The sequence below is a fragment of the Paramormyrops kingsleyae genome, chromosome 15, assembly GCF_048594095.1.
Source record: "Paramormyrops kingsleyae isolate MSU_618 chromosome 15, PKINGS_0.4, whole genome shotgun sequence".
Lineage (NCBI taxonomy): Eukaryota > Metazoa > Chordata > Actinopteri > Osteoglossiformes > Mormyridae > Paramormyrops > Paramormyrops kingsleyae.
The window spans coordinates 5,114,691-5,136,476 of NC_132811.1; the positions used below are offsets into that span (position 1 = coordinate 5,114,691).

Below are 21,786 nucleotides of genomic sequence, written 5' to 3' on the forward strand. Positions count from 1 at the left end.
CTGTAGTCCTTAGATCAGGGGAACCCAATCTTATCCGCAAAGGGCCGGTGTGTATGCAGGTTTTTGGGATAACCTGTAGATCAGCTGTTCAAACCCATGTGTGAAGACTCTTTCAGCCAATCAGTCCTCTAATTAGTAATCTAATTAGGGAGTTGCAGCAAAAACCCGCATACACACCGGCCCTTTTCGGATAAAATTGGGTACCCCTGCCTTAGATAAAAATCTAACAGTTAATTTATCATGGGTCAGTATACCAAATGAAAACAATCCATTTTTAATACACAATGTATTTTGCTTGCACACCTACATCCATCTGCAATCATGCAGCGCTGAACATTCTTCATGCAGCTCAAAGAATAACTGCCCATAAAATTTGATTGCCTGCTTGTACATATGAGCTCGTCAATGGCCTCACATTCCATTCAGGCCATACCAGTGCAACCCTGACTTAGACAGGTGGACAGATACACAGAATTTCTGTAAAACTGTATGATAACCCTTCTGTTAGGAGGCATTGAGACTCCGGTACAAAGCTGTCCTACCCAGCTGATCATGAACTTGCACTATAGCTTCTTTACCGCTCTCCACTTACATCGTAAGGGATTTTTGGATCTTGATGACGGGAGTGAATCTGATTAAGCTCTCTGATGTTCTGCAGGCCATTGCTGTTCCCTACTGTCCTATGATTTTTAATGTCCAGGTCCATAAATGTGCTACATTTCAGCATTAGACATTCTCAGCTGGACAGCTCCTTACACCTCACCCTCATCGCATGGTAATCATTTGCTTCTTCTGGAATATCCCGAAAACTAGATTCCATTATGAATATACTGCATATTCACAATACTCATTGGATATCAGTTTTCTCATAGCATTATCTACTTTCAAGACAACGCTCACTGGAAATTTTTAAAAGAAATGTAGAATTAAAATTTCCCTTCGCAAATAGTATGAATGTTCTAGAACAGGGGTGGGCAATCTTATCCGCAAAAGGGCCGGTTTTTGGGATAACCTGTAGGTCAGCTGTTCAAACCCAGGTGTGAGGACTCTTCAGCCAATCAGTCCTCTAATTACTAATCTAATTAGGGAGTTGCAGCGAAAACCCACACAGACAGCAGCCCTTTGCGGATAAGACTGGCCACCCCTATTCTAGAACATTTATATATTACTTAGTTAGCAGACTCTTTTGTCCAGAAGGTCGTGGGTTTGAGCAAGGCCCTTAAGATTAACCGCTCTTTCACTTATTTACACGGTGGTGCGCACTGCAACTCTACTTGACGGACCTGCAGCTAGTGCCCATTTGTGCTACAACATAATTTCATGTGAAGACACACAGCAGTTTTCGGGGAGCAGTGTCAAACTGGGACAACTTGGCTGAGGAAAAAAGTCTTATTATTAGACAAGAAAATAGGTAATTGCAATCTGACAAAATCAAATAGAAAAAATGTGTTTTGAATCAAATGCATTAAATTTTAGTTATCCAGTGCAGCCTACTGTTATTTGTATGTTTAAAATTAACTTTATTAAGGCTAAATCATTTTAAAATTCTTTGTAAAAACAGATCCTTGCCCTTAAACAATGAAATGAATTACAACATTTCATCTTAATTATCTTTAATAGTAATTACAAGAGTTTGTTTGAAGGGAAATGACTAAATTCACAGGATTTAAAAAAAAATATTTCCACAAACACAGCTTCAATATTTTAGGAAAGTTTGTAAAATTTCCCACTTTCCATTAGAAGTTGCATACAACAATTTTAGAACCAGACCAAGTGGGGCAGCTTTATGAAAATACGCAGCAGCAAATCCTTGAAAAAGTTAAACAAATGCATACTGATAATTAGTATTTACCTGTAAAATAACTGATTATCTTACAATAGTCCATTTTGATTGCTGTCAGTGTTTTAAAGATGTATACAGCCATTCTGAAACCAGATTACAGCCATCAACTAGAGCAAAGATTACCATGCTGTGTTCAAACGGCCAAATTCCCCTAAAACCAGCTGTCATGGAAATCCTCATACATTTAAGAGTAAATATGGCCTTTTCCTGACCTGCACTATTGAATTAGACTGAAAAGAAGTTTGCATCATCTCACTGCAGCATCATTCCTCCAGTTCATCCACAAACCTTTTGTTTGCAACCAACTGATGCAGCTCTTCCAAGCTGAGGGATGATTCTAAGGGAAGTCTGATATTCAAATCGGGACGCCATGAACCTTAAACATTTAAATGTGACTGGGTGAAACCACCTTCAAACAAAACTGCTAAACACTGATTAAGAAGATGGTACAAGGTTATTTGTAGCTGGAAGCCAGAAAATGTCAGGTAGCAATTTTTCTCTGTTAAATATTCATGAATGCCAAATTTGGCTATGTTCTTTTTTCTCTTTTCTTCAAATGCAGAACAGTTGAGCAACAGGGATATGCAAAGCATAAGTGTGCCAAGTTTGCACATGCTCTGCTCCTGTGGAATGCATGATAAGCTGGGAGCTAAATTAACCTCATTAATGTAGATTTCATTAATCACAGACAATAGATCCATTTGTAACAGGGATGCAATCATTTACATTTTGTAAACACTGAAATTTATTCAGCCAACGGTTTCACTATGTTTTTGGCTCAGTGTGCTCAAATATTAACTCAAGATCAAGCAGCTTAAAAAAATACAGTACTGTAGAGCCACCACCTCCCCTAACTTTCCTTCTTGATGATGATGAATCTGTTGATGTGGACTGAGGTAAGCTGAACTCATAATTAGGTCAGTCATTGACTGGGTGACTGTCTCAACATGTCAATACAACATCTGATGGTTACCGAGCCCGACTCTTAACTGTGATTCACAAAATTAAATGGTGCCCACAAGACCTGACCACCATATCCAATAAAAGAAAATAACGCAGGAATAACTTCTCAGCTGTACCAAGAAACACCACCATGGGGACACATTTCGGAAAGCCAACTTTCCTAATAACTCACACAAGACACAGATATTGAAGAGTTTCATGGAAAGACAGGGCCACCTGCTGGCTGCTCTTGGTATATCTATATTAAGTTTTGTGATGATTTGCATTGCCACAAGTTTACTTAATTTAAAGCACAAATAGTAGTCTGAAACAAAAGAACACAAGTTTATTTTTTTGAGAAGAAAAACTACAATGGATGTTTTACTGTGAATGTGTGTGTGTGAGTGTGTGTGTGTGTGTGTATTTCCAGTGTTATGAGGCTCAATGTGCCGTTTCATATTTTTCTTTCATTTTTTTTTTTTTTTACAAAATATAAATGACAAACCAACGAGAATGGATGCAATATAATACAAATTGCTAAAAAAGAATATAGGCAGTGTTTCTCCTCTATAACCCTTGTCCCAAAACAAAAACTTGTCAGAAACTGTAAACGAAAAAGCTGAGGACAGGAAAAATACAGCCATACCCACAATAATACAAAGAAAGGGGAGAAAAGGTCCCTCTCTTTCAGGGTGGGGGGCGGTAGGTCAGGTCCCACCACAGCCAAGGCGTCATGCAGACGAGCTGAGCAGCTTATTGGCTTTGCAGTTAATGCCGTAAGGTGACATCATCACCGCTCGACACACAGCAGAGCTGCACCTCAGCTAGTCATCAAAAACCAAAATTTAAAAAACAAACAAAGAGAGAGAAAAAACAGGAGCCATGTTACCTGAGTCAGCGAGTAAAACATTGGCATTTGTCTCGTCTTCAGAAGCTGCCAGAGCATTCTGGGAAAGGATCTGGTTAAAGGATCTGGGAACTGAACTTTGAAGGAGAACAACACCGAAAGTCCAGGGTAGTAGAAAAAGTATACTTCTAAAATGCAATTTACACACAGTAAGTAAGTTTCATTGTGTTTATACCCAACACTTCATATTCAAAAGGAAAATATATATATATATTAGCCATAATCTGTCCTAGCTTTCATCTGATAAAGTCCCCTTACAAAATAAATTACCAGAATGAAGTAAATGGAGTGAGCTAAACGTCCATGATCCACAGCTTCAGTACCAGATACATGTAGTTGTTCAGAACGCCCCTCCTGACAGACATCATTATCTAGGGTGTCAGTAACTCGACCCGGCATACTGTAGGTGCACATGGTTATCAGTTCATTTCATAATGTTTAGATTCACCATACTTTAGGATCAGGAACACCCCATTAAGGATAAGAACCCAGGAGATCCCAGGTCCATAAGCTGCACAGGAAGTAATCCTCAACTCGGAAGCAGTGTGTCTTCACGCTGTTGCTGGGGTCTCGGTAGTGGTTGAGGACCTCCAAGTCCCACTTTCGAAGCTGTATGGTTCAATTCCCAAATTCGAGCTTCTTTGAGTTGAAGGGCAAATGCTCTCCTGGGACAAAACTCCGCAACTGCTATGTGGAAGCGGGGGGGGGGGGGGGGGCTCAAAGCCGAAATAACGGTCACATCACGTTACGCGTTTGCGCTTCTTCGTTGAGTGGCGTTAATCCATATTCATTTTGTGACGGAAGGTGGATGTCACATGATGTGGGCCGCGAAGTATGAAGTTGGAAGGAAATAAATAAGTGAAAGGGAACAGGCGTCGACTGCGCTCACTGTTTGAGGGAGCGCGGGTGTCGCACGGGGGGGGTGTGCATGGCACGGGGGCACAAGAAGCTGCTGATGACCCCGAACTCAGAGGTCACGGAGACCGTGGAGGCAACGGCAGGCGAGGGCGGGGGTGGCGAGGGCAGCGAAAAGCCCACCTGCAGCCTCTTGGTGGCGCCAGACTCTGTCGACATACCGTCTGTGACAAACGGCCCCAGCTGCAGTTGATAAAACCCAGGACCCAGGAGCTGAGGTCCCGATGGCTGAGGGAGAGCGCTGTCATAGGGTCCCTGTGGGGCGTGGCACTGGGCCAGCGGGCCAGAGGGTGGGGCCAGGCGGCCGGTGGGGCCAGGACAGTGTTTGACAGGCTGCGGCGGGTCCTCCTTGGTGGACAAGAGGGAGAGCTGATTGAGGAGTGGCTCTCTGGGAGGACTCGGGCATGGATTCCCACACAGGTCCGAAATCCCTCCACCCAGCTCCGCATCTGCCCAGGAGTCAGAGGGATACAGTCTGAACAGAGAGACAGAGGTACATCCCACGCATTTCACCCAAGCAACATTGGCACCCACAACCAGAGCAAGCTCCTACCATCTAACTGCGTGAGGCCTACAAGCTCAGTGCCGATTCAAACACCGCATCCCAGTCACAATCAGAGGTCAGTCTGGATAACAGTGGGGTTAGTGTGCTGCCGGCGAATGCCCTGACAGGGCCCGGTCTGGGCGGTGTGGGTTAGTGAAGCCTGCTCCCCCAGCACTCGCTAACACTGCCTTTACCTGTGAGCATATGCCTGCTGTGATTGGTCTGTGTGCTGTGAGCTCAGGGTTTTAAGAGAAAGCGGGGAGTGCGCTTCCTCCGAGGACGGCCCTGCATGTGAGCCGCGAACGCCAGACTCTCCTCTTCGGGGGAAAACCGGCAACGAGCATCCGCAGACGACACCAAAATATGAACACACACATACACACACAGAATGGGTAAACACAGAAATGAAGAACGCAACGTAACGTAGTTCTTCAGACGGGGTAAGCACAAACCTTGAAGAAAACCAAAATGTAGCAAGAATGACAAAATGAAACAAAAAACTGATTACAAATACCACGTATATAGGGTTCCCCCTAGTGTTTAATACACGTGGTGCTCCAATGAACTTTATTAATTTACATGTCCTCTTAATGAGCAGTCCTTAGTTGACAGGAAAGATAATGTAAGAAGGCAACATCAAATTAACAAAGTGCAATTATCACTACAAAAAAAAAAAAAGTGTTTATCATGCAGTGCAAATTGTGTTGCCGCTATCAGGCACCAAATCTACGAGGCAGATCCCAGTAGTGACGGGACTCTTTGGGGAGCCAGTCTGTTCACAGCAGATGTGGGCGACAAGGAACGACGGGACATTTTCAAAACATGAACACTACAAAATGAGGTATGAACATAAAAAATAGATCTAAAACACTAATAACTCAACCCTTAGGATAACAGACTCGTAAGTACTAAAACAGTAAAGAAAACCTAGTAAAATAAAAATGAAAACAGCACAGCTGTAATCTCTTTGTAAACTAAACTATAAAAATCACTATAAAAATCATGTCACTAATGATTATAATACACACACACATATATATATATATATACGTATATACACATGTAAATGTGGTTTTATATATATATATACATAAATAAAAATAATAATATTACCACGATTGATGATGAAACCATTACAAAAGGTAAATCACAGGGCCCACAGCTAAACCAAGGTGAGTGGACGGAAGGCTCGGCTGAACAGAAGTCAAGACAGTAGACGCCAGGAGTTGCTACGGGAATGTGCGGCCAATACATGAGGTCTGCCCCCTTAACGAGTCCCCTTAGGCCACTCAGCCGCTACCCAGGGCTCTTTCTCAGTGAGGGACTTAGCCAATGGGGACTGTGTCACAGGGAGTTAACATCAGCGGCATGCGTGTCACATGGGAGCGTCACGCTAACCTGACCTGGCACCGTTTGGGTACGCTGGCCTCGCAGAGAGCCATAAACCGACGGGGGAGACAAACGGGAACTGCCTGCTAACGTTTCACCTTCAAATTAACCCCGATGAACTACACATGCCTCACGTGCCACAGTATCCCCGCTCCCATGACGTGGTCGGAAAACATCCTAATCTCTGCAGATTCTAACCGAACACGTCTCGTTCCCCCCAAAGTGAGGGGTGTCCAGAGCAGATGGCGCAGACCTTACACGGGAGGTGAAGGCATGTACCACTGCATGGGGATAAACCGCAGGCAGCGACCACAGCCTGGCTGCCGTGCCAATGCAGTTTGTCACGTGCGATGCGTTCGGACGACAATGGATAAAATGGCTGCTGTGCATTGTTTATTTTACCAAGCATGCCGATGCATGTGCCATGTCCCAAGGATGACGTTCTGCTGGCTGGCAGCACATGCCACTATGTATCAATTAAACAAACAAATTACTAATCATTAGCTATACACTCAAACTCGGAAGTCAAAAGCCAAAGTATCTTTGCTACCATTTAAACTGATGGTACTTTACACGATCAGTTATGGCACATTTATAATGGCGGGTAGCAACCCCAGGGACCATATAAAGCTCTATAAAACGCTGGAAGAGGATACAAACTCAGCATCCTGGTTTATCACCTTCTCAGTTAATGTAGCGAATGGGAAACAGCTCATCCACGGTAGAAAGACGATCAATGTTAGCCTCCACCTAAATCATGACAGCGTCAGGGCCTCCATCATTTCAACAGCACTTCCCACTTCTCTCTGTTTGCTACCGGCCTCAGGTGTGTGAGCACGAGAGCCACTGGAATGATTGATATTATGTGTCTCACATCACAAAAGCTCCCCCCCCCACCAATCTGAAAGGGCAGTACTGAGGAAAGTACTTTCAAGGTTCCCAAGGGACAGGGTGAGACCTACCTTGCTTTTCCAGATCTAGGACGGCTGCAGGAGAAGGGGGGCCAGGCTGAGAGGTGGCCAAGGCTCCAGGCGGCGAACTGAGAGGGTGGCTGCTACCCTCCACCTCTGCGCCATCACCATCCTGCTCCCCATCCTCCCTAAGACGCAGACAGCACCGCCACAAACACAACAACAGCCAGGAGATCAGGAGACCTCAAACTGCTGCCTGATCTCTCTGTGCAGCTAGATTACTGGGATTCCCTTATACCACCTATACAACCGATGTCATCTTCAACCTGTTTTACACCAGGCAATCGTTCTTTCTGCATTTTAGAAATTGTGGGGTTAAAGCTGCTAGTTAAAACACACACACACACACACTTAACGCCAACAGGTTGGGATAAAAGCACACGTAGAGTCACATGCCCTATAGCCCCCACGGTACATAATGAGGGACTGCCCGCTGTTACAGCAGGCACAGGTGATATTAGCACCAGTCATTAGCGGTGATTTGCCCCCCCCCAGCTTCCTTACTCACATGATGCCTGACTGCAGGCTGTATTTCTTACGCCCCAGTTTTGTGGTCTGCTGTGTGAAGTACTCATGGCGCTCCGACTTCTTCCACATGTAGTAATACTCCACACATTCCCCGACAGAGCGTGTGCGCACCTGCCAGACAGGGGGAACCCCAGTTTCGTCACATCCTTCGCCAATGTTTAACGCGCGTCACAGGGTAACGAGTACAATCTCTGAAAACCGTTCCATCAATTCATTTAGCAAAATGGCAGGACAGTCTTTTGTACAAGAAATAAAGGAACAAGACACCAGCATGCATGGATTAATATGAGAAAACAGGAATTTTCAGATGATGAATGCATATGTACCAGTGGATCAGTGGATAGAAAGAAAATAAACAGGTAAGACTCAAGGCAGGGAAAGCAGGATGGAGAGAAGGTACAAAGACTTCTTTAAAATTCATAGCGGAGGGACCAATATTTTCAGTGCAGACAAAATCTTGTTACAAAAATGATTGATGATTATCATTAAGAATATTATTAACAATTCCCTTTGCTGGAAACTGGCATGGTCGGTTAGTTTAGCAGTGTTTTCCTGAAAGGTTATTTACCCAACAGTTAAGGGGCACAGGCCTGGAGGAATTACAATCTGCAGATCTGACAAATAGGCCAGAGGGCTCAAATGCATGCTGCCCTGCCATGCACAGTTCTAGACCAGTGTTTCCCAATCCGGTCCTCAGGCACCCACAGACAGTCCAACTTTTTGCTCCTTTCCAGGTCTCCGCAGGGAGCTGACAGAGAAGAAAAATGTGGACTGTCTGGTAGGGAGCAAAAACAGGACTGCATTGAGAAACACTGCTCTAGTCGAGGACTGTGGATCCGCAATTCATTATGCGTTAAAACCGGTTCTATGACAAATGCAATCAGCACAAAGGTGACCAAGCTTGCAGATGTTGTACAGACAGGAAGTCTTACAAGCAAATGGAGGTATATGGATGTCTGAAATGAAAGCAGTAAAACTTCATGGAAAAACATAGGCAAATTTACACAGGAGAAAAGCTGGGGTGTTAATCATTTTCACATCATGAAATACGACTGGCACTTCTTTACTGCATAAAATAAATGTTACAAGACTTACAAAATATAAAGAAGATGGAAGACGCATGTAGAAAGAAGCATGCAGAGCCTAGTAATATATGAAATATGTACATTTAAGGTTTATTCATGGGCTTATTGTGCAAAGGCATCTATAACTTATTTGATCTTTAACACCACTGGTGAGGCACCGTAAGATACCCTGTAAAGCTCCCAAAGACACTATTTGTGATGGGGTGTAATATGTTATAAGCCTGAGTGTTACATGACTGCTTAACCATGCGATCATTATTCCTACTCCTACTTCCTACTTACCTGAAAAAGAGCAATAACTCCTCAGCATGCATCCTAAACCCTGCGTTTCCAAGCGAACACACTGCTGCCATGATCGCAGGAAATTCACACGACAATAGCCGACTGTCACCAAAGTTAGCTGAATATACACACTAATCCTTTACCAGCACCCTGATCTCTGCATCATCAATGAAATTTATATCTCGGTGAATTAATGAGTAAATGATTCAGATTATGCAATCATCAAAAAATTACCAAAAACACTTTTCCCCCCCCACAAACCTCTTTTAAATGCATATACTGTGCAGATATAATACGTACAGGGACTATTTCTTATATGAGTTCTGCTAAATAACTATCAAGGACGACTCAAATGAGATACTTCCGCATCAGGCCCAGGAATACACAGGCAGGGCATGACATGTTACTTCCGTCTTTGCTTTGCATTAACTCTGTCTTTTTGTGTTGCCTTACTTGTAGGATTGCAAATACAGCACAGGCCACCAGCAGGTAAATCCTGGCAACTCTCAAGAAAGCCAAAGCCAGACTACTCTAGAATATTCCATGAGCAAAGATGTATTAAGCATATAAGATATGAGGCTGATGATGGGGGGTCAAATATAAAATACAGTAAAAGTATGCAACCAGGCGTGGGGGGGGGGGGGGGGTGAGGCTCAGTAAAATGAAGCCAAAATATTGTAAGTCATAAAAAAGTTTATAGACCAAATACCTGAAATACTATGTATGCAACAAGCTAATCATCCATCCATGTTCCAACCACTTAGTCTGGTCAGGATTTAATGCAGGGGAGGGCAGGTTCTACTGAAGCAGTATCAGAATGTCTCCACTTCTAAGCACTAATGTATGTCGCTCTGGCTAAGGGCGTCTGCCAAATACAGTAAACGTAAATGCAATCTTATCCAGAAAGGAGTGCTGTGTATGCCGGTTCAAGCCCAGCCTACGGGTGGCTGCCCTTCGCGGACAACTTGCTCTACAAAGAGCAAGTTGAGGGAGGCGTAAAAAGAATTTCCCCACGGGGATTAATAAATGTAAATTAAATTAATTAATTAATTAGGTTACTAATTAGAGGACTGATTGGCTGGAGAGTCCTCACACATGGGTTTGAACAGCTGACCTAACGGTTATCCCAAAAGCCTGCATACACACTGGCCCTTTGCGGATAAGACTGGCCACTCCCTGGTTTAAGGTGTAACAAGCCGATCTCTACAAAACAAATACATTCTCATTAAATCATCTGATTGAACAATTTTAAAAGCCAATCATGGTGAAACCACAAAAACCAAACAGGAACACAGTTGACACAGAGGTATAATACAACCGACACTGCTTGAAAGATGTTTTCCCACAATACTGTTCAGCGAGTAAGCTGGCATATAACCTGCAGCAGTTACACCACGAAAGATGGTACAGAAAACACTGCACGGTGCTCATCGAGATCCTTTACATGCGCTAGATCCCTGCCAGCTCATCAGAGCCGAGACATGAGATATTCATGAAGCAGGCTGTCACACCGGGACAAGCCTGCCAGTGTCATTCTTACTAAAACTTATGCGTGAAACCTTGCTGTTTTTATATCTCTTGACATTTTGGCATTTATTTATTTTTCCTTTCACATTTCTCGATTTAAGTCCCAATTTTGATATTACAAGGAGATCATTTTAAAAACTTAGATTTATGCAAATTCTGGTGGATTCTATGGAGTTTCAGCCTCCAGCATGTACTGACCTGAAGCCTGGACATCTCTCCCTTCACCAAAATATCCCGATGTGTGGGAAATGGCACCATATTAAAAGGCAGGTGTACAGGAAAAGCAATAGTACGATGTTCCAGACTAACCATTTACCCAGAGTCGAAACCACTGCTTACACAAACACATCCATGCTCTTCATCACAAACTGTATATCAGGAAATTTCAGGGAGCCGAAAACAGTCAACTGGGACAACTGGGACAGCGCTTCCCAACCTGGTTCTCGGAAACACAGACTGTCCATGTTTTCGTTCGCTCCCAACTCCCTGTCAGACAGTCCACATTTTTGGAGGAAGCAAAAACGCAGACTGCCTGCGGGTCCGCAAGGACCGGATCGGGAAACACAGAACTAGGATAATACTGGAATAGCAGAACGGCTGCAAAGACATTCCACTGCTTTGGAATCGAGGCTTAAGGGAAAACCGCATCATTAAAATCCTAAGTGCCAACACACACATGGCAAGCATACAAAGAGAAAATGCTCTTAACTCCATTTAAAATTAAAGGGGAATAATTTTACATTGAGTAACATTTTTTGTAGCCAGATGACAGTTTGATAACAGCGGGTTATTCTTTCTTATACAGATTAGCCCAAAAACTGGATCACAATTCCACAGAAGGACGCCCAGCATTGCAACGGTCCTTTATAAACTTTTGAGGCATATAAATGACAAAACAGAGCAACAAATTATACACAAAAGATAAAAGATCAGTCCATCTTCAATATCAAAACCAACAGATTTATCTTGACGTAATTTTCTTGCTCCAACCATAAATTAGTCTATGGAATTTAGTTAGTTCACCCATGTATTCACAACTAAAATAATTATGCAGTGATAAAGAATGAGAATTGTAAATACAATGGCAGATAATATCTGAAATTGGGATCTCTCATATTTAATCCTGCCTACAATCAGTATTTTAATGTCAATATTTACACCTATTTCAGTCATGTGATACAACCCACACATATGATAATGGTATCCTAAGTGTAGTACACACACAGTTTTAAAAATAACTTATCACTCATAGTGAAAAATTCACTATACATCTATATTATTACGTTAAAAACAGCTAAACAGCTGGTTTCCAATTTAGTTTAATTGACCCAGGAACATCTAAAATTCAGATTTCCTATAGTAGTCCTTGGCTTAAAGGTTGTGACTACACAATACTAATATCGAAGTTATTTCTGAGACCAGAAGAGATAGTAAATGTTGCGCGGGGGGGGGGGGGGGGCGGGGGACAGTCACAGGCAACATGTCACAGCTGCTTCATTCCCCAATTTGAGAAATCACCATCAATATTCATACGTGGTCAACGCAGCGTCAAAGTGACAAGGCTTTGCAGGAAAAGCCAGCATGAGGGCAAACACTCTCACCTTGTTTGCCTGGATGAGGTGGAAATTCTTCCCATGGACTCGATATCCATGTTCGAAGTTTCGGCATTCCTCCTCGCTCCAGGCACAAAGTTCCTCTGTGAAGAAAAAAAAAACAGGCACTATTAGGCAAGGAGGGATCCAAAGGGAGGCAGGTGTTAGTGAACATGCACTGTGATGTGGCTGGATCAATGAAACAACACTAATGCCTCAGGCTGACATCTCTGGTGGCTTTTGCTGAACAAGTGAGGTTTGCCACAGAAGACCGAGGAGATTAAAATATGACACACATATTCATGTGCCCAGTGCAATCAATGTGAAGGGGGCAACAGGTAGTGCTTTAGCAAAGGACACTGGTTCTTAAGCTTAAAGCTGCCTGGTTAAATCCCAGGAGAATCCCCAGTAAATCATAGCAGCGTAAAGCAGTGTTTCTCAAAGTCCTTGGAGACCCAGAGACGGTCCACCTTTTTGCTCTCCCAATACCCTGGGAGTTGGGAGGGAGCAAAAATGTGCACTGTCTCGGGGTCCCGGAGGATTGGTTTGAAAAATACTGGCGTAAAGGGGCAGGAACTACTTAAACTGAAGAAATTGAGCCTTTTTTCATGAGTCTGTGACCAAGAAGTACTAGACATCCTGGGTCAATTAAACACCCTGCATGCATTTTGGTGGAAAAAACAGTTCATAGCAATTAAACTCCAGTTACACAAAAAAGCACAGGCTGACACCAAGAGAAGAGAAGGTTCAGTCTGACTTACCACTGAACACTTTGACATTAAAGTGCAGTCGTCTGAGGGCTTCCTCTGCATTGAAATTGCATTTCACCAGCTCATAAAGAGCCTGCAAGGTAGGAAGCACCCATCAGTGAAGAGACACTGGAAAGAACCTTCTATATAATGTTCCTCCAGTACAGCAGAGTTTCCCAGTCCGGCCCTTGGGGACCCATGGACAGTCCACATTTTTGGGGAAGGACGAAAAATGCGGACTGTCTGACAGGGAGCTCGGAGGGAGCAAAAACATGCACCAACTGTGGGTCCCTGAGGACTGGTTTAGGAAACATTGCAGTAGAGGCTTGTGCTATACCTGGAGTCTAACCAGAAAGGCATAGAAGCAGTGACCTTACAGGATGTCCATGTTGAAACCAAAACTGCATCCATGCTTTACACTAAGTGACTGCATGGTTTTGGTCTTATGGACAAGTGAGCATGAATTCTGCATGGGTGGTTGCTACTGTCAAGCATGCAAGAGACTGATTCAAAGCCTGGGGTTGCTTTGCTGGTGACTGAGGTGTTGACCTTTTATCAGATCTCAAGTAAAATGGCTATATCACAGCACATTTCAAAAGCATGCCAATCCATCAGGATTATGACTGAATGGGCAGCACTTCACTCATCAACAAGATAACAACCCAAATCACATCAAAATTGCACAAGATGTATTTGGCAAAGAAAGACAATGAAGGACAACTCAAGCTAAAGAATGTGTGTAATGAATAGAAGAATTAAAGCAAACCCACAAGAACACAACACTCTGTGCAGAATTATTAGGCAAGTACTATTCCTGGAGATAATTTTTAGCAAAACTTAGATATAAAAGTGAATTCAGAAGTTTTCTTTTGCTCCAAAGAAATTTTTTTAGAGAGAGAATGTTAGTCTGTCACAAACAAAATACAAGATACACACTTATCAACATGCATGGTTATTAGGAAATCAGAAACTAAGTGGATTTTATTTCACCATCAACAGAAACAATAAAAAGGTTTCAGTTATTCAGTCTATATAAGGAATAACAAACTATCAGCCAGTCTATACAGTCTACTTTACCAAGTTTATTTTCTGATATAGCCACCTTTCTTTTCAATGACCATCTTGAGCCTGTTATTCATTGAACCAGTCAAGTCTTTTGACTTGAACACATCCTACATAAGCAGAGGCAGCTGGAACCCCCCTCCCAGAAGCAGCTCTAAGTGTACTGCTTGCCACCTTGGTAAATCTCATGCTTTAGTAAGGCCCAGCAATTCTCAATGGGAGTTAAGTCAGGCAATGAATGAGACCAGTTCTTAATTTGATCAATGTTCAAGCCTTTCTTGGCCAACCTATGGAATACTTCAACGAATGCCAAAGAGCAGCAAAATTGCAGCACAGACCATCATTCCTCCACTCACTGTGGACAGCACAGTGAGAGCAGCACGTCACCTGCTCGTTGTCCTTGATAATGTCCCCTGATGTGGGGGTCTCTGTCGCTCCCTCTTGGCCCCCTTGCCTCTGGGCCTGCAACAGGAAGTCCTCCACAGCCGCAACTGGCAGCATCCCCGGGGCCCACAGCAGCTGGTCCTCATTCTCATAGGCTGAGGACAGAGGGAGGGTTGGACAGCAAATTCAGTGCAGGCGAGCATATGGCAAGACTGGTGAAAACATTCCACCAGTTATTTAATATCTGATTAACAGCTGCGAATGAGAAGCAGAAGATGGCTCTTATGATAAATGTATGGTAGGTGGCGTAGTAAAGGCAACACAAAAGAATCTGAAGACTACGAAGAATGTAAAGAGAATAGAGAGCAAGGCCGTTACCTCTTTCCTGGTACAAGCGAGTGTTGAGTGGAGGGATTGTGGCCTGAAATTGCGGGCCAACCATGATATCCTTGAACAATTCAGACAAAACACGCATTTACATCCTGCGATATTATGAATTTTAATACCAGCTTTGATCATCTCCGCCTGGGTGCACCCCTCCCGCTCTCGTTAAAGAACGGCCACCGAGGATGAACTCTGGGCATCTCGGCCGTGCCTCACCTTGCGACCATCGCCGGAGTGAATGGAGGCACCGTCGGAATCTGCCTCTGAGGAACTCTCCTTGTCTTTGTCTCCGAGGGACTGGGCTAAGAAACAACACTTAGTTACTTCTTAGGCAGAAGCATACTGCTACACCTGGGTATCACATCTGTATGACTACAGAAGAAAAAACTACTTCATCTCAGAAGCACAGGGATGGATCAATCATACTCAGAGCAACTCATTTATGTATTTATCCAGATCCCATACGTCAGACCAAAAACTGAAGATCAAGCATAAAACCTCCTCTAACAATACTGCCATGTTCATGTACATGTATTTGTTATAACAGCTACTCCTACAGCAGTATTAAGCAGCACACACTGTTCCCAATGAACAGGAAGTATCACTGTGGGAGTCACGTGTCCTACCACGCAGGTGGCGCCGGAAAATGTCGGAGGCATGGGAGGTGACGGAAGGGGTGAGGTCATCAGCCGATGACTGAGTCTCCTCTTCCTCCTCTCCCGAAAGCAGATCCTTTGCTATCTGATCCTGGAGAGCACAACTCACCATGAATCAAAATCACCTGACCCATAGTCATTCCTACTCAATTAGCTGCGCAGGCCAAAAATTTTGAATTATGGTGGTAAATTTAGATGCTGAATGTCTTAGAAGCAACTGACACAACTGAAATAGATATCACCATCATCTACTTCCTTAACTCACTGATCAAAACATATTTTAATTACCTATCTTCCCTGACCATCACAGTACCATACTTGGTAATCCATACAACTCCCTGGCCAAACTCCTTAAAGGAGATCCTCCAGCACAATCCCAGCCAAGCAGAACTGAACACCACTGCGAGCCAGCAACCTATATGGGTCTGACAGGTCTCAGTGTTTCCGGTGTACTTCAATCACCTGTCTGCAGAATATTGCCAAACGCCATGAGTAGGCATCAGTCAATGTCACCTAAACAATATTCATAATCAAGGCACGGTTCAAATTCAAAAGTCAAATCATTCTCAGACACAGGAAGAAATTTAAGGACTATGATCAACCAGCAGCAGTGGTTACTTGCTGTTAAATCAATGATTCAAAAGAACAGCATCATATTCTGTGAGACAAATCAAACTAAACCTAATAAAAGTAACTAAGGGCATGCAACAAATGCACAATTACTTGCAAACTGGGGTCTATTGTCATTTGTCTCATTCAAAATGCAACATTTTATTTTTGGCCTGCAATTAAACACTGTCTGAAAGGCTTATTCTGCAGACAGCTGAGGACCTGGTCCATTTAATGCTCCCACCTTCCTCCAGAAGACAGCTTATGTGGTCCCACTGTTGAACTTTCACTCACAACTGGTAGTTGACACCAGAACCAAACCAGCATCTCCAGGATTTTTTTAAGAGCCTTTATCTGCATAAACACTTGGGAGCTCTCTCTTAATTACAACTCTTTCCCAGTGTCTGTGGAGTTACACGTAATGGTTTTCGTTCAAGACAATACAGATTACAAGGTTCATTGTATTTCACGACTAACTGGGAATTTTTGTACCAATAAGCTAGCAAAACTGTCGGTATTTCAAAGCTCACGGCTAAAGTGACAAAGCGTGGATGACTCCATGATTGTTGGATATCTTTTCATCCGCGCTTATCCAATTAAGGTGGCGGTGATCTGAGGGATACCCTGAAGCGCAGGGTATGAGATGGGATTCACTATGAATGGGACACTGATTAAGGCGTGGTGCCCTGGGGGCGCCCTCACGTGACATCACCAACACAGAAGCAGCTCATTTTGGGGGCACGGGAGGAATGTTATGAGAGTGCATTCAGACCTTGTCCAGTGTCATGTCGGGCAGGGTGGCCGTCAGCTCATTGGGCTCCCTGTCGTGCTCTAAAACGGGCTCTGACACCTCGTACCCATACAGAGAAAGCAACTCTTCCAGAGGCATCTCGCCACCCTACACATGGAAGGAACATGGATAAAACCTGAACAGAAACCATTAACTACAAATAGAAATTTACCATAGGTATCACTGCTTTCAGACCTTTAAACCAGCAAACATAATTACCCAATATTTTAGTGTATCAGGAAAAAAAAAAATCAACAGAAGGGGTCCACAAAGTGTGCACCCATGAGTGTCGACGACTGAGTCCAAATTCAGGGGTGGCATCCTTCTAAGGCTGCATTCGAAGACCGAATACGTCACAGCGACGCGACAAGGCTGTCCCGTTTGGAAAGGTCCCCCTTTTGCTGAGTCGCAAAAGATCACAGCGCACAGGTAGGGTGACCAGATAATCCATGTCAGGGAGGACACTCTGAGCTAGGACAGGAATTGTAAATTACAATTTCAATTAAAAGGGCCTGGATTTCACTTGAGCACTCAGCTCTTGCTGTGTGCTGATTGGTCAGTCTCCTATAATCATGCATGTGTCCAGGGGCGGATTAACGCACAGGCTAGATATGGCTTAAGCCTAGGGGCCCCACGTGTGCCAGCCTGCAAGGGGGCCCCCATTGGCGCGGAGCGGGGCTGGGTTGGGGGGCCCACAGACTACTGTAGCCTAGGGGCCTCCGTACACCTTAATCCGCCCCTGCATGTGTCACTAATACTAATGTGAAACAGCTGGATGAGTCTTTCAGTCAAGGAAACAAACCAGTCAAAGCACAAGAAGAGCTGAACTATTTAGCCGAGCACAGGAGCCTTTCAGTTTGAAAGTAGTTTGTAAAACCCGAAGTAGCTCAAAGTGTCCTCCCTGACATGGATTATCTGGTCACCCTATGCACAGGTAAAGTGGTTGTGTCCTGGCCAGATGATAGGAGCGGCGCTTCGTGACTCAAGGGTAATGGTGGGAACAGCTGGCGACAGCCAGACCGTCCCATATGACAACGCTTTCTGTTCAACCTTCTAAGAACACAGTCTATAAAGTCTACGCCTTCTTACAACGTATCCTTTTAAGGATGCAGCCCCTGAATTCAGACACAGCCAATATGTCTATTATACTACTACACACAAACCCAGAGGTGTAGTGATGAGTATTCGCAGGTATATGGTATATACCCCGCTCAAAAAAATTGATTTATCCTAAACCCACCTAAAAATGGACAGAAATGCATATAAATCAGAGAAATGCATACACACAATTATATTGTATAACAGTATACCCACCTACCAAGACACCACTACACCACTGCATAAACCTGTTGACCAGACACAACACAAAGTCATTACAAAAATCTTCCTTCAATTCCAGTAGTTCGGGTTCCCAGACAAAATGCTTTGCTCTCTGGAACTCAGGCCTCTTTAGTGGCCATACCTGCTTGGCCTCCAGTGTCTTTTCCAAGTCCTCTAGGGACTTGCCCCTGTCGGGAGACTGCTCATCTCGTGCTTCATGGCTGTGGCTGAGGACCTCCACTAAACTGAGTGTGTGTTCTCCAGAGCCCATTGAACCGGCTAGAACAGACAGAGATGAAGAATGAGGCCCGCACATCGTTTAAGGACTGATCCCTTCCTGTTTATTGCCTGCCTGGCTATTTCCCTTTTGACTCTCTTAAGACAGAGGTTAGGTTAAGTGAAACTTTTCATATTATAAAAGATAAAACCACATGATTATCCCCACCATTTATTTGTTTAGCAGTGGACTTTTGTAGCTTGGGTTGTTAAGCCTTTACCTGCTGATACTGCTGCATACACAATGATCAAATATTCACCGAAATTAAAGGCTGCCCCTGCATATCAGCAGTCGGATGGTACTGATGGCCAAGAGAGCCCACTCATATTTTGATCAATCACAATTTATTCTACGATTTTCTAATATCAGGCCACCATAATGTCCACAGTCATAATGTCAGCAGTTTATTTTGGGCAGAATACAAAACCCGCATTGCGGACAAACAAAATTCAAATGAGTTTATCGTTTTGGTTACAAATTGCCATTTTCCACTTTCGCATGGAAAATGTATTCCACAGAAATTCTTACATATCACAAGAAAAGTCTTTCCATTAAAAATTATTAGAGATGTTACACTAGTTCCATACTTTTAATTTGGCGGATTGCAAATGATTAAATCATGACTAAAAAAAAAACCAAAAAAAAAAAAAATATGTACCATTTGCAAATATTTCCTCTTTTTTGGGGGGGGGGGAGGTGGAAAAGCTATTCAAAGGAATTCACCAGTGGGAAATGAGCTTAACAAACATGTTGATAACTAAGTCTCAAAAGTTTTACACTAGTCCTTAAATTTACACATCAGTCGTCTTGGAAGAATGTGACAAGGCCCAAGTAACATTTCCAAAATAAGTTAAAGGGCAAAAATACAATTCAGAGTTAAAACTACCGGGATAGTAACACCGGAGTTCAAGGTTCAATTGGAAGGATTCTACAGACGTATAATATACAACACTGTAAAGTTATTTCAAAAACATAACGTACTATTCCGGGCTCAATCAAAAACAAACTAATACCTACTTAATTCATTTCAAACTTAAAAGTTAACACGCACTTAAGACTGTAAATTTGTTTCCATAGATAAAAGACTGGTACAGAAGAGCGAAACGCTACCGCAGACAGTTCAAAGGTAGATTTCTCTTGACTACAATGGTAAACTAGCACAATACACCCACTAAAGATATTAAGTTTAAATGCTTATTAAATGTCATCCTGCCCGAAGTCACGCTAAGCGCTCGCCGACGTGCAAGCGAGCACACTTCAGGAGCCCAAAAGCAAAGTGCGTTTTCGGACACGACGCGGGACTCAACCTGATTTCAACCAGATAACTAGGAAACTCGACCCTCCCGGCAACGGGCGGCGTTAACCAAGTCGCTTTCCTAAAAGCCCGGGTGCTGAACGTTTCTTTCTCTTTTTTAAGATGTCATTGCCGTGAAGGAACCGGTTGTGAATGACGACGCCTCTGGCTGAAACGTCACCTAGAGCCAGACGCCGAAGACGCCTCGGCTCGAGACGGATGCCCAGCGCAGGAACTTCACCGGCCGCGCGGCCGGCACGCGGTGCCTATCGCGCGCACCTGGGACAGTGCCGGGCGCCGCCGCGCGCAAGCCGCTCTCCCGTTGTTTTCTATAGCGCACTATCTGGCAGTCAGGGGATGGTTCTTTAACTCTGGGGCGGGAAGGGAGGGGGGGAATGCAAAGAGACTAGAGACGGGGGAATATATCAGGGCGAATAGCCCATCTTTTACTCCTGCAGATAGCGAGCCCCGACTCCACACACCCCTCTGAAGACAGCTGATACGAAAGACAAAAATGTAATCGACGCCCCGGCACGACTCGAACTGTTGAACGTAGCGCTGTTTTAAAAACAATTCAGCAATAATATCCTCCCCAACCTTTTCGTTTACTCACCTCCGCCATTCCGTTTCTGCGCAGGCTTATTCAATGCCCGGATGTTGAAGAGGTCTGCTCCGCGAGCCGCCTGGTTTATTGGTGCAACGTTACAAGTAATGATGCTGCTTGAAGTAACACATACAGTAAACAGTACGGCGTGCACTGTATGTGAATGGGGAAAAGTGGCAGTTTCACGCGCAGAAATATCTTTGACAACAATACAAGAAAATAACTTAAGTTTCTCTAATTACGAAAGTAAACTTTGTTTCAGTTCGGAGCTGACGTGTGGTTAGTGGGACTAATTCTGTTTTTAAATTGGTATTTACTATAGACCAATTAATTTAATATTAACAGAATGAATCTGGGGAATGTTTTTCTTTCTGTAATATCTTAGTAATAACTAAAAAAAGTTCTTCGGAAGCTCTCACGTTATTTTCCCCGAAAAAATAATGTAGTCCGGCAAATTTCTTGCAGAATATAAATGTACTACAGAAATAGTTGGTTAATATGGTAAAATAAGTTTTATATGGTTAAAACGTAAGTCCCCCGCAATATTCACTCATCTCAGCTAGTTCTCCAGCCATTGAACTACATCTATGACTTCATGTACGATCTCTTAGTTGGTCTTTTGCATATCCTGGACGTTCTTTTTTGCTGTTGTTTTTCATTTGAATATGTCTTATTATGTTCTTTATGAGGTATAGATTTTGCTCCAATGCGAACTTACACCTATTACTGGTCGTTCACGGGAACCTCAGCTTAGTTGCACTTATGCCTAATTGGTTCCTTGATAACTATGCTCGTAATACAGGCTACTGCTGCCAAACTACGTCGCTTTGGATTCATTTACCGTCAAGTAAGTAAACGCACTTGTAAATGAGTGCAGGTTAGCGTGAGGTTCAGTGCCTAATCATTGTAATTAATATTTGCAGGATCCAACAAGTGAAACAGTGAAATTCATATTTCACTGCATCTCTCTGTCTCTGCAACTGGGCATTAAAACTAGTGCTTCCTCCTCGTCCAGCATCTGCTTCCCCTCGTCCTGCCCTTTGCACTGGGAAGCAAAGCTTTGGGTCACAGACATGGAGTCAAGATGAGAAGAGAGTAAAAATGAATACATGTAATGGAGGGTGACACATGC

At 43.5% G+C, this 21,786-nt stretch overlaps 1 protein-coding gene across 6 annotated transcripts; it reads right to left on the minus strand.

Moving 5' to 3' along the window:
• Positions 1 to 1,596: 1,596 nt before the first annotated feature.
• Positions 1,597 to 20,763, minus strand: mier2 (mesoderm induction early response 1, family member 2). Of its 6 annotated transcripts, XM_023843858.2 has the most exons (13): positions 20,664 to 20,761; positions 18,622 to 18,758; positions 17,142 to 17,267; positions 15,731 to 15,851; positions 15,321 to 15,406; positions 15,099 to 15,168; positions 14,724 to 14,875; positions 13,287 to 13,368; positions 12,535 to 12,629; positions 8,020 to 8,150; positions 7,503 to 7,639; positions 5,346 to 5,468; positions 4,920 to 5,056 (listed from the first exon to the last, which is right to left on the minus strand). In XM_023843858.2, exons 2-12 carry the CDS (start codon positions 18,748 to 18,750, stop codon positions 5,389 to 5,391), a joined length of 1,209 nt encoding a protein of 402 aa, XP_023699626.1. In that variant the 5' UTR covers positions 18,751 to 18,758; positions 20,664 to 20,761; the 3' UTR covers positions 4,920 to 5,056; positions 5,346 to 5,388. The 6 variants fall into 6 exon arrangements, with proteins under 6 accessions (XP_023699621.1, XP_023699622.1, XP_023699623.1 ...); XM_023843853.2 differs by lacking the exon at positions 5,346 to 5,468 and having other exon boundaries at positions 1,597 to 5,056; positions 20,664 to 20,763; XM_023843854.1 differs by lacking the exons at positions 5,346 to 5,468; positions 20,664 to 20,761 and adding an exon at positions 20,232 to 20,369 and having other exon boundaries at positions 1,597 to 5,056.
• Positions 20,764 to 21,786: the final 1,023 nt, after the last annotated feature.